Here is a 13846-nt window from a genome sequence, read left to right as displayed (position 1 = left end):
GTGTGAGAAGAGTTTCAAAAGTAAAACTAAACTCAGTAATCATTTGCGTGTTCACACTGGAGAAAAGCCATATAACTGTGATCAGTGTGGTAAAGATTTTAAATTATTATCACATCTAAAAAGACACCAAATAATACACACAAACGAGAGGCCTTATGCATGTTCATTTTGTGGAGAGACTTTTTCACAGCTGGAACATTGTAAACAGCACCAGAAAACACACACCGGTGAGAAAGGTCATGTGTGTTTTGACTGTGGGAAGAGCTTTACTAGAGCTGGCAGTCTGAAACAGCACCAAAGAATTCATACTGGAGAAAAACCTTACAAGTGCTCATATTGTGGCAAAACTTTCGCTCGCTCTGGATCTCTGAAATCACACGAGCGAGTTCATACTGGAGAGATGCTGTACTACTGTACTCAGTGTGAGAAGAGTTTTAGTTATTCAAAAAACCTTCTCGGGCACATGAGGAATTATCATAAGTGGTCACAATGAGCAACATTTCATTTTCATGTCAAATAAGTAAAGTCAAGTAAATGGTGTGAGATGAACAAAATATGGTGTTCCTCCCAAAAGCACAAGGTCATCTTGTTGAACTTTGTGAAAAAATGCTTAGAAAAGATTGGTGTTTGAAGCTTTAGAATATTTTTTTACAGTGTCAATAATTATTTGTATCTTTCCTACTTGGTCAAAATCTGCTTGAATAAGACATATTCATGTAATTTACTTATTTACTAATATTTACTATATTGTGTGGATTGTAAAGATTCGGTGACTGTAGCTAGAAAATAATTGACACTGTAAAATGTTAAACAATTAAAAAACTGAAAAATAAAGTTGATTGTTTTCTTGATTTAGAAATGGATTAATTTTAAATGCCATTAAAGTTGCTGCTGCAGTTGCAAGTGTGTACAAAGATAAAGGATTTACAAGACAGACATGACAACATTCACTGGTGTGTAATTTGATTTGTATCATGAAAGTTCAATGACAAAACATCCAAATCACCAGATTCTCTTGTTTGATTATATATTTAACTTACACACAACTTTCATTTAAATATAAAAACACAGATTTTATGGCTGGCATATTTGTTCAAGAATTATTTCAATTAGTTTAAATGCATGATGATCACTGGCTGTTTGGCTTAGTTAAAAGGATTAGTTCACTTTCAAATAAAAAATTCCTGATAATTTACTCACCTCCATGTCATGCAAGATGTCCACGTCTTTCTTTCTTCAGTCATAAAGAAATTTAGGCCTTTTGAAGAAAACATTCCAGGATTTTTCTCCATATAATGGACTTCAATGGCATACAACATTTTGAAGGTTCAAATGTCAGTCTTAATGCAGCTTCAAAGTCTCTACACGATCCCAGTCGAAAAAATAAGGGTCTTATCTAGCGAAACGATTGGTCATTTTCTAAAAAAATAATATATATATATATTTTTTTAACTACAAATACCCGTCATGTACCATCTCTGAGATGCGCCACACATTGTGACATCAGGTTAGAAAGGTCATGCGTCACGTCATCTGTCTAAAGTTCTTTGTCTGTGTTTTCCGGTTCTAAAATATTGGGAAGGGTGAAGAACTCCATCTCATTTTCTCCTCAGACTTCAAATTCGTCCGACATCTTTGTTTTCATTTATTATTTTTTTTGTGACCTTTCCAACGTGATGACGTAATGCATCTCAGAGATGGTACAAAATGGGCATTTGTGGTTAAAAAGTAAAAAAAAATATTATTATTTTTTTTTAAAATGACCAATCGTTTCACTAGATAAGACCCTTATTTCTCGACTGGGATCGTGTAGAGACTTTGAAGCTGTATTTAGACTTACATTTGAACCTTCAAACCGTTGGTTGCCATTGAAGTCCATTATATGAAGAAAAATCCTGGAATGTTTTCCTCAGAAACCTTAATTTCTTTTTGACTGCAGAAAGAAAGACATGGACATCTTGGATGACATGGGGGTGAGTAAATTATCAGGAGAATTTTATTTTAAAGTAAACTAATCCTTTAATATATTGTTAGATGCCAATCATAAGAGCTGTGAAAAATAAGCAAATAATCTATGGAAATATGACAAATACACTTAGATCATAATCTTGTACAGTAGTTATCTTACAGCAGAGATTGTCACATTTGAGTTGAGCTTCAGATAAATTTCACAAAAAAAGAGAGAAAGCGAAATTAGGCTTTTTGGAAATGTAACTGACAAATAAGTGAAAGTAGAAGATTCAACATAAAACAACATCTACAAAGCTTTTGTTGAATTTAGACAGATGTTAGAGATTCAACAAGATGTTGAATATCAGCAAAGACAGAAAGAATAGATGTCAAAGGGACTTCAGCAAAACAAGGATGAACTGTAAGTAAAATCAACTTGTAACTTATATATGCTATTAAGTTGGTTGTATGTGAAATGGCTGGACAAAAATAAACAGAGAACCCAAGAGCAGATAAGTCCCAACAGTTTATTGGGCAAAAAAATCAAAGTAAAAGGAAACAATATTTAATCAGGCAGCCGAGCCACCGGGCATAGGGGGAAGAGATGATTCCCTAGTCCAAGGGCAGACAAGGGTCAGCAACGGGTAGGCAGTCCAACAAGGCAACAAATGCAAGAGGGCAAGACAGGAGAGTGGTCAAGAGACAGGCAGGGTCAGAACCAGCAAACACAGTCCAAGGAACAGGGCAGAGAATAATCCAGGTACAGGCAAAGGTACAATAACAGAGGCAAATCCAAAATGGTTGGGGAAAACTAAGCTGCAGGGCTGGGAGAAACAAAACAGGGTCAAAGAACTTGGCAAGGCGAAATATGACAATATTTGAATGGCTGGAGAATGACAGAAAAGAGTCAAAACACTGGCAGATAAAAAAGGGATCTAGTGTGAGAAATCAAACAAGAGGGGAATCAGGTGAGAGAGGTGTGCAAGAGCACTAATTACAAATGCAGCACAGCTGTGGTGCTGTGGAAATATACAGGGAAACATAAGAGACAAAGCAGGAAGAGCAATCTCAAGTCCTGACAGTATGTGCCCTGTTTAATTCTTATTTTACATCCTGTGTTACACAAATATTAACTTCCATATTTCAGATGTTGTCTTATAGTAATAATATACAGCCTTACTCTGTACAGCAAATATATTAATCATTTCAGAGTAATTAAAGTAGTTAAGTATTTAGTCCAGGTTCACGTCTGCAGTGAAGCCACTCCCACAACAATTCACCAATAAATACTGGGAATATTCCCATCATCCAACAAGAGAAGGACAAACTCCAGGAGTAGCAGCTGAAATCTGTGTGACTGTTAAAGATGGAGTTTATTAAAGAGGAGATTGAAGACATGAGTGATCCAGAACCATCCAGAATAAAACATGAAGATACTGAGGAACAAATAGGTTGGTGTCCTTTCTTGATTCTTCATTGTTGACTGTTGAGAAACATTACGGTATCAAAGCTTCAGTTCAACAGAAAATTCTAATAACAGAGAAAATGCAACTCTACGATCATATATTTATTATAATCTGACATCTGTTTGATTGTATTAACAAGGGAATGACAAAACTAACCTATGGCACATTAAAGATCTGATACTTGTAAAAATCCCTGATCTCTTGTTTTCTGCTATTAAATCAGGGTTCAGTTGAATTTTAACATTTATTCTCCTTGAACTGATTCTAACTACTTAATGTTTTTTTTTTTTTAGATCACGTGAAAGTGAAAGAGCAAATACAGAAACTATATGAAGTTGAGGAGGAACATTGCAACTTCGAAACTCAAAAGAGTTTTTCATTGACGGAAAATTGTAAACTGCAACAAAAAACACATAATGAAGTGAGAGATCATGTGTGCTTTGACTGTGGGAAGAGCTTTACTGCACCTTGTCATCTGAATGTGCACCAGAGGATTCACACTGGAGAAAAACCTTACAAGTGTTCATATTGTGACAAGAGTTTCGCTCAGTCTGGAAACCTGAAATTGCACGAGCGAGTTCATACTGGAGAGAAGCCGTATCACTGCACTCAGTGTGAGAAGAGTTTCAAAAGTAAAACTGAACTCGGGTATCATCTGCGCGATCACACTGGAGAAAAGCCATATAACTGTGATCAGTGTGGTAAAGATTTTAAATTATTATCACATCTAAAAAAACACCAGATAATGCACACAAAGGAGAGGCCTTATGCATGTTCATTTTGTGCAGAGACTTTTCCACGGCTGGAACATTGTAAACGGCACCAGAAAACACACACCGGTGAGAAAGGTCATGTGTGTTTGGACTGTGGGAAGAGCTTTACTAGAGCTGACTATCTGAAACGGCACCAAAGAATTCACACTGGAGAAAAACCTTACAAGTGCTCATATTGTGACAAGAGTTTCACTCAGTCGGGACCACTGAAAGCACACGAGCGAGTTCATACTGGAGAGAAGCCGTACTACTGTACTCAGTGTGAGAAGAGTTTCACCACATCACATAATCTAGGGACTCATATTAGAAAGCATTGTTCTGTGTCACAGTGAGCAAATGTTTCGTGAGATTCACATAAAGTTAATGTGTAGTTACTTAACTAATAAACTAATGTTTCTGTGAAATGCCACAAGATTTGTGTTTTATATGTTGGAGAACAAGAAAATCATTTAATTTTTTGATTGAACGCTTAAAGAAATACCAAAATTAAAAGAGACTGGAAGCAAATGTAAGAAAAAAACAACAACAAACAGTTATTAGTCAATATATGAATCAATGGACCGCTTGCACTGAGCTTCGTGACACACTTCCATTTGGAAAAGGTACATCTCACTTATTCCCGGTTATGTTTACTTTCAATGTACTGTGGTCAATGAGTTGAACAAACGCCACCTAAAATGAGTGTCCACAGTACGATTTAAAAATGTGGAATTTGTATTGACAGTAGAAAGTATATTCTGATGTTTACTGTGTGCAGAAATTTCCAAACTCATCGGAAAAAATATCTTTTGTCATATCATGTCAAAGGCCTTCTTAAAATCTAATCTATCAAGTGACTGTACTCCACCAAATCCATAACTAATCGAATATTATTATGAACAGATCTTCCTTTAGAAAGCCTGATTGTGACTCGTTGATTCAATTATTTATGTCCTCTTTTAACCTGTTAACATATATACAGTATGTGAGAAAATTTTATAATCATTGTTGAGCTATGTAATTGGACGCAAGTTATCCAGATATCTCAGGTCTTTATCTGGTTTAGGGATTAAGGTAATCAAACCCTGATTCATAGTGGGGGCTGAAGACTTGTCTTCTATAGATTCAACAAAAGCATTAAATAACAATAGTTTAATATCTTTCCAAAACAATTTTTTAAAGGGGGGGTGAAATGCTATTTCATGCATACTGAGTTTTTTACACTGTTAAAGAGTTGGATTCCCATGCTAAACATGGACAAAGTTTCAAAAATTTAAAAATGCTCCTTCCGGTTTGTCACAAGTTTCGGAACGTTTTTTTCGAGTATGGGTATGTGTGACGTCAGATGGGGCGGAATTTCCTTATACGGGTCCTCAGGGCACTTCTCCGGAAGGACGCGGGCGCGCGCGCAACCGTAGACCAGAGTAAGAGAGCGAAAGCAGTACGCCCATCAAAGGGCTATGCTCGGCTTTAGGGATGTCAATGTCACCAAAGAAGTGGGTTTTTTGTTGCCAGGGCAAGACAACCCTGCACAGATTCCCAAAGAACCCAGCGTTAAGGGACCAGTGGATGGAGTTTATTTTTCCAGAGCATCAACGGAGGTTGTGCAAGACTCTTTGTTCCCTGCATTTCGACGATGATTGTTTTATAAACAAAGCCCAGATCGACGGATTTGCAGATCGTCTTATGCTTAAGGATGGAGCAGTGTAAGGGTGGAATTCCTGTAGTGGTTCAAGCTGCAAAAACTGCCGAACGACTAAAGAAACGTTATTGGCAAGATGGTAGAAAACTGCACATTTCTTGTCTATACCACCCACTGACACTTATACCAATGACGGAAATAAGTGCAGTTACAATAGCTTAATATTTGTGGGAGAGCGTTGCTATAGAGAGAGATGATATTGTATTCCAATATGTAGCACTTCAAAGTCAATACCAAAACAAAACTAGTTAGTACATTAGTTGCAATTGAAAAGGTTTAATGACAAAATATGGTTATGGTTACACTTAAAATAGTAACAAAATATATGTAGGAGATGATAACTTATATTATTAATTGTTCCCAGCATATATGAAAAATGTTACCAGAGAGAGAGAGAGAGAGAGAGAGAGAGAGAGAGAGAGAGAGAGAGAGAGAGAGAGAGAGAGAGAGAGAGAGAGAGAGAGAGAGAGAGAGATGTCTTCAAATGTCTCTGTGTGTTGTTAGCTCGGCGCGTTAGCACAGCTTTAGCTCCGCCCACACAAAACAAAATCCTACCTGTAGCCTTTCACCATCCACTTATTACTGCTTATTTAGCTGCTGTCGCATCAATTGACATGCCATCTTCTTTCCCCTCTTTCTTTTTCTATTTTTAGCCCCCGACAGCTTTTTTTGCGTTATCCATCTTTTTCGACGACAACTCACTAACGTTACTCGTACCTGCTCGCTCAGTGCTCACGGCGCCCACGCCCGCTCGCGATATTATCCCGCCCTCTTCTATGTCAAAATTAAAAAATAATGACATAGGCAACATCACTGTCTGTATCTGACAGGACAGTTAACATTATAAGCTAACTTACCTCAGGCTTGCTTTCCGACGTGCGGTTCTTTGTTCGGCAGTGTGTCCAGTTGTCAGACTCGCGGTGTAAAAGACTTTGAAAACAATTTTGCCCTAACATTACTCTGACTCGGATTGACTGTCAGGTTTCGGCATTAGGAATGATGATTGTTTTTTTAAAGCTGCGAAGTTTATGGTAACTATAGAGATATAAAGCGGGTAATGCTGGCCACGACCACAACCCTCCCACCCCCCACATAAATATTTTCTCATCGGATCTGCAGAAATCACGTAGGTGACCCATTTTGGTTTGAAAACAGCGAATTTCGCCGAAAGGTGAGGAGTTTTTATGCCTGTAAATTAGAATCTGTACATCTGTACAGTGTCTCTAGGCACTTTTATTTGCATTCTTTAAATCTGCCAGCATTTAACTCTACAGCCTTGGAAATCTCTGCGATCATGACACTGTTCTTCCACATTCGAGTCGTTATTTCTTCTAATTTTTCGTCTTGTGAGTCAAAACGAGCGAGTCAATGAAGTGATGGCTTGTAGCAGAGTTGCATTAGTGATGTCGTCGTCGCATGACCTTATTTTTTTTCAGGTAGTGTTTGCTTTATAGGGGTTAAATGAGACGAGTCACGACTTTTAACTGCAGGATCGGTCTGTACCTCCATCTCTGAATCAACTGAGACCGGAGCTGGAGTCGAGCCATGAGCCGGAGGGATGATAATCTTTTGGTGAGTAACTTGTTGAGAAGATTTCTGCATTTTGAGGACACAAAACACACGCGGAGAGAGAGGTCTAGCATTTGCCATCTAGTCATAGCCATACAACATAGTCTATACTTCCATAGCCTGTGCGTACAGTAGCATTTCACCTTTTATAAAATTAGATTTTGGCCAAATGTATTTTACAACAGGAAAAACTGAGCACCCCGACTATATAGCTACAGCAAACTAGTTTGTAACCTGTTGATGAAAATGTAATGTGATGTCGCCGGCGCTGTTTTAATGACGGACAAAATTCACATTGGCACACACTCGCTGGTCAAAAACCCCGTACCTGCATTTGAGTTTGACTTTTTCAGTTTCAACACATGCCCCTCAAAAGGTCTGTGCACGGCCCGGATGCCATTAAATCTGCTGCAGTAAGTTGCAAGTGTGTACAAATATAATATATTTTGTAGTGTTGAGAGGTTGTTGTTTTTTTCAAGCAAACTTCTGTTAAATGTTTTATTAGGCTATTGAATTGGTAGATTCTGAAACTATTAATTAAATGCGTTAAACAACTGTTTATATTATTTTACTTTATGTATATTATGTATTTTTTGCAAGACAGGGGGAAAATATATAATTTTGTTTATAAATAATATATTGAGTTTGTTCTGTGACGTCATTTGTAATGGACTGGTCGCGAGCGCTCAGTCAGAACAGCCCATGGGTTGTACTCAATTTCCCAATCTCCCCAGTCTTTGCATGGCATCATAACTGCGCGACACCATACTTGACCCACGGTTGGAATCGGATATCGTTTAGGGCGTCTGCCATCGATGGGTGGAAACTGAACACGGAGAATGGCGGCGTCATCAGCAGGACGTGATCGAGGAAATAGTAATCGACTGAAAGCGGGAAATTCAAAAAACTTTGGAAATACTGTTTTAGGAGCGGTCACTCAACAAGAGAAGGAGTGAAAAATGATAGTGAAACGGTATTGATTAAATTTGGGGGGAGAATATGCCAAAAAGGGTATACCTTGGTTATATGAGCTACCCATTGAGAATGTATGTGCCAAAACCAGTGAGGTGTTTTAACTGTCTGAGGTTTGGACATATAGCCAATAACTGTAAAGAGAAGAAGAGATGTGCTAGATGTGGGGGCGAGCATGACTACGGAAAGTGTGGAACAGTAGTGCAACCAAAATGTTGTAATTGTGGAGGAAGCCAAAATGTTGTAATTGTGGAGGAAGCCATAATGTGGCATATGGAGGATGTGAGGTGATGAGACAGGAAAATAAAATCCAGAAAATAAGAGTGGAAAGAAGGATCACTTATGCAGAAGCCGCAAGAGTGTCAAGAGGACATGGTAATATCACCATAGAAAAAGCAGAATTGGGGGTTGAAGAATAACAACAAAGAACAAGTGACAAGATTTATGTGGACAAAAAGGACTTGGGGACGTTTATTGCAGGAGTGATAAACAGTACAGCTGAAGTTAAATCAAAAAATGATAAAATACAGCTGGATGTCAAAGCAGCAGTAAATCATTTAGGACTAGTAGACTGACATGGGAAGAAGTGAGGGAGAACCTCACCAATCGGTCAAGCCAGGAAGCACCATGTATTTCGATCTTTCGACTTCCTGTTTCGAATGCGCATGCGTCGCGTCTGAACGCGTTGTTGTCTTTGGAGCTCCATCGATTGATTTATAATTCTTTGATTTCTCTTTAAACTCACTTACAACTAACATTTTCTACTTTCCCTCACTTCATAGTTACAACGCGGACTGTTGAGCAGACGCGTCTCAAGCCTAGTGATCCAACGCTGGATACTCCTATAGGTTACGTCCGTGGATCACGGCTGAACGCGTCTTCTCCGCACTCATTTACAAACAAACATTTTTTCGCCTATCGTGCGTCTACTCTACACCCGTACCACTAAAAAGACGGATTATATCCAAAACTTCAGCCATAAATTAGTATTAATATTGATAGCATCACTGGTAGCGTCGTTGCTAACTTAACGTACTGTCCATCTGTTAAAATGGCGAATATATCAGATGTAAGTAGTCTACCTTTTGGTGCAGGTGAGGACACATTTGAGCTGCACGCTGTGCAGTCTGAGCTGGAAGCTGTTGAGAACCAGATCCATGACCTTTTAGTGAGAAAAGCCGAGCTGATAGACCGGCGTTTGGCTCTTGAAACATCACGCGCCGATGCACACAAATCAGTGATTAACGTTACTAACCCGCAGACTCCGACCTCGTCTACTCCGTGCGTTTCTCAACATCGGTCCCGAGCGTCGAGGTCGCGATCAGCCATGGTCTCGTTCACTCCGGCTCCAACACGCCACCACGAAGCCTGGATATTTCCGCAGCGGAAGACGTGAGTCAGGTCTAGACCAAGAAAACTCTCTCCGACCCTCCCGGTTTTCGAGATATCAACACAAAACCGCTTCTCCCCTCTTCGCGAAACAGAACGTGATGCTGTGATCATTGGCGATTCCATCGTTCGACACGTACACGCTACGTTAAATAAAAGTAAGGTGCATAGTCACTGCTTTCCTGGTGCTCGTGTTTATGAAATCGCTGCTCGCGTTCCCGAGATTCTGAACGAGCGCGTTGGAACTGTGGTCCTGCACGCGGGAGTGAATGACATCAGACTGCGCCAGACGGAAGTTCTGAAGAAAGACTTCAGGAATCTGATCGATACGGTACGCAGCACATCGCCTGATATAACGATCATTGTGTCAGGACCGCTTCCCACGTACCGACTAGGTCATGAAAAGTTTAGTAGATTATTTGCATTAAATGAATGGTTAATGTCATGGTGCAATGAGCAGAAACTGCTCTTTGTAAATAATTGGAATCTGTTTTGGGAGCGTCCTAGGCTTTACCGTGCTGATGGCTTACACCCAAGCAGATTCGGATCGGATCTTCTGTCAGATAACATCTCCAAAATGTTAAATACCTTTTGACTAGTAACCAAAAGTCCAAATCATAGTCTCTGCTGCACCAATTTAAATGATATAAATAGTGTTGAACATTGCATAGAAACTGTGTCTATTCCTCGTTTAGTGAGATCAAATAATAAATCTAATGCAGGATCTAGAAAAAATCGAATTGTTATTAAACCAGAAAATGTTGCTATTAGTAATCAAAAACAATTTCTAAAGCTAGGTCTTCTAAACATTAGATCACTCACACCTAAGGCAGTTATTGTAAATGAAATAGTCACAGATAATAGCTTTGATGTACTTTGCCTTACTGAAAACTGGCTTAAACCAAATGATTATTTCGGTCTAAATGAGTCTACTCCATCTGGATACTGTTATAAGCATGAGCCCCGTCTGATTGGTCGTGGCGGCGGTGTTGCAACAATCTATAGAGATATTCTCAATGTTACTCAGAAAACGGGCTATAAGTTTATTTCGTTTGAAGTACTTGTACTAAATGTTACGCTCTTAGATGTTCGAAAAACATCCCTATTATCTCTAGCCTTGGCTACCGTATATAGACCGCCTGGGCCTTACGCTGATTTCCTAAAAGAGTTTGCAGATTTTCTCTCAGACCTATTAGTTAATTTCGATAAAGCATTAATTGTTGGAGACTTTAATATCCACGTAGATAATTCAAATGATGTGCTAGGGGCTGCGTTTACAGATTTATTAAACTCCTTTGGGGTCAAGCAAAACGTTACCGGACCAACTCATCGTTTTAATCATACACTCGATTTAATTATATCACATGGAACCGATCCAACCGATATAGATATCATTCCACAAAGTGACGATGTCACTGACCATTACATGGTAACTTGCATATTACGTACTCCTGTAATATATCATGCTGCGCCACGTTATCGATCTGGCAGAACAATCCTTCCATCCACCATAGATAATTTTTCAAATAGCTTACCTGATCTGTCTCAGCTGCTCAGTGAACCCAAACAAACAGATGAACTTGAGGAATTAACTAGCACTATGAGCACCATTCTCTCTGGAACATTGGATATTGTTGCACCCATTAGATTAAAAAAGGTCAGAGAGAAAAGTAAAGCACCATGGTACAACAATACTATGCATGTTCTAAAGAGAGAAACCCATATTTTAGAGCGTAAATGGAAAAAAACGAACTTAGAGGTCTTTAGAATTGCATGGAAAGACAGTATGTCACGTTATAAAAAGGCCCTAAAAGAGGCCAGGGCTGAGCATCTCCGTGTAGTGGGATTGCCCCTTTAAGGATAGTTGCATGGCCCCTTTAAAAATGGTGCCCAGATTGCCTAAAGTGGTTGGGTACGTCAGGTAATTATGTAGCTATATAAACACAGGTGAGATTTGGTTTCTTCATGACCATATGCTGATGTGGCTTGCTGGTGTAGGTCTTGCATCTCCTTCACTCCTCAAGAAAGATTAGTTGGGTGTGTCCAGGCATTGTTAGTGAGCATATGAGTGTCCTGCACAGGAAAGAAGTTGCCAGCTGCTGCTTTGTTGCTTTTTAAATAGCGTGTCCAGTTTTGGGACGCGGGATTTGCATTTGTGCAAGTGTTTGCACGGAATGTCTTCAGTTGCTCGTGCCTGTGCCGCGCTCACGTGGTTGTATTGAACACATGAGCGAGCATCGTCAGTTCGCTATACCACGCCCGCGTGGTTCCATTGAATGTCTTCAGCCGTTATCATTTCAACTCTCGAGATTGCATGGAAGATCCTCGTCTGCACAACGCTCACGTTGTAACGCGCTGTACATCCGTGGCCTTGTTTCTGGCGCCACCTGGTTTTCGCTGGTGAAAGTACAGTGGGTTGTATCAATGTGTATTTCGTGTAAGTGTGTGTAATGTTTAATTGAAATTGTTGTTCCTTTTGGTGTGCTTCATTTCTTTATTTTATTATTGTTATGATTTTTGTTATTGGGTTTTGATTATTACCCAACTTATTTAATTTGTTTATTTTGTTTGTATGTATCAGTTTCTTTTCTTGCTCTACATTGATACTGCTTGAATGCAGATCTGTTAACTTTGGTGTTTTTTTGGTTGGTTGTATTATTTATTTGTCTTGCTCTACATTAATGCTGCTCTAATAAAGAGCCGAATAACTTTGGTTTATTTGATTGGTGTTGAGTGGGTTTAAATTATTTGATTTCTGGTTTGGTTGTTTTGAAGTGCTTGTGATTTGTATTTATTTTTGGTTTAGTTGAGTAGCAAAATGTTTTAGCAAGAAAAGAAACCACCTTGTTTAATTTGTATTTTATGATTTTTGTGAATTTTATTGTTTTTTTGTTTTTGTTTTGTGTGCTTGACCAGCGTATGGCCCCCTGCAAATTGACCAGAACGAAGCCCATTGGGCTGACTTAAAGTGTCTTTTTATCATGAATGTTGAGCTCAGCTGTTTTAGTGTTTAATTGACAAATAAAATTGTAGACTGTGGTATTGTCGCTGCTTGTCCTTTTCATTTATTTGAAAGCCTGTTATTGAGGAGGCTTGAAAATTTGGTGTCTTATCAGTGAGCTGATACACTCATTCGGTCACAAGTGGCGTAGTCGGCAGGATTGAAGTGACAAGCAGGGACTGCCACAGTGTGTAAAAAAAAAGAAAAAAAAAAAAAGTTCTATGTTTAAGAATTGTTGTTATCTGTTCGTGGTGTGTTTCCTTTACAGCAAAGCAGCAGCTGGTAAGACGCAGACAGGAGTGTGGTAGTGGAGGAAACTTTGGTTAAGCGGTAAGGTTTCGGTTTTCTTTTCTTTTTTTTTTTTTGGAGGAGGGGAGCTTGTAGACATGGAGGTTGAATTGGAGGAGTTGCGAAGACAGGTGCAGTCATTGAGGGGAGAAAATGAGTGGTTGCAACAAGCAGGCCAGGCTATGGGAGCTGCGGGCCCCTCAACTGTGAATGTCCTACCTGCTCCTAGTCCCATTGTTGAACGAGTGATCTATGTCCCTAGGGAACGGAAGGGCCGTATTTTCAGCAGTAGAGGGGGAAGCATGTGAGGAGATTAGGCATTGCCCTAGTGTTGAACGGGGGGATTGCACTAAAATTATTTTAGAGTTGCGGGAATTATATGGCTGTTCTCAGTCATATGTAGCCGTCGTGGCAAGAGGACTGGTACTAAGTCTCTCGTGTTTCCCGTTGTGTAGCCGTCATGGCAAGAGGACTGGTACTAAGTCTCTCGTGTTTCCCGTTGTGTAGCCGTCATGGCAAGAGGACTGGTACTAAGTCTCTCGTGTTTCCCGTTGTGTAGCCGTCATGGCAAGAGGACTGGTACTAAGTCTCTCGTGTTTCCCGTTGTGTAGCCGTCATGGCAAGAGGACTGGTATTAAGTCTCTCGTGTTTCCCGTTGTGTAGCCGTCATGGCAAGAGGACTGGTACTGAGTCTCTTGTATTTCTCGTTGTGTAGCCGTCATGGCAGAGGACTTGTAACAAGTGTCCCTCTATGGTA

The 13846-nt window shown here is 39.5% G+C and overlaps 1 protein-coding gene across 1 annotated transcript; it reads left to right on the top strand.

The window, feature by feature from the left end:
* The first annotated feature begins 3339 nt into the window (after positions 1-3339).
* Positions 3340-4710, top strand: LOC308693159 (uncharacterized protein). Its single transcript, XM_081369948.1, has 2 exons — positions 3340-3401; positions 3710-4710. Exons 1-2 carry the CDS (start codon positions 3347-3349, stop codon positions 4519-4521), a joined length of 867 nt encoding a protein of 288 aa, XP_081226074.1. The 5' UTR covers positions 3340-3346; the 3' UTR covers positions 4522-4710.
* The last annotated feature ends 9136 nt before the right edge of the window (positions 4711-13846 follow it).

The sequence above is a fragment of the Scardinius erythrophthalmus genome (assembly GCF_964197995.2).
Source record: "Scardinius erythrophthalmus genome assembly, chromosome: 7".
NCBI classification, from domain to species: domain Eukaryota; kingdom Metazoa; phylum Chordata; class Actinopteri; order Cypriniformes; family Leuciscidae; genus Scardinius; species Scardinius erythrophthalmus.
Note: the sequence above shows the minus strand (reverse complement) of the source record. Positions and strands in the feature narration are given on the sequence as shown.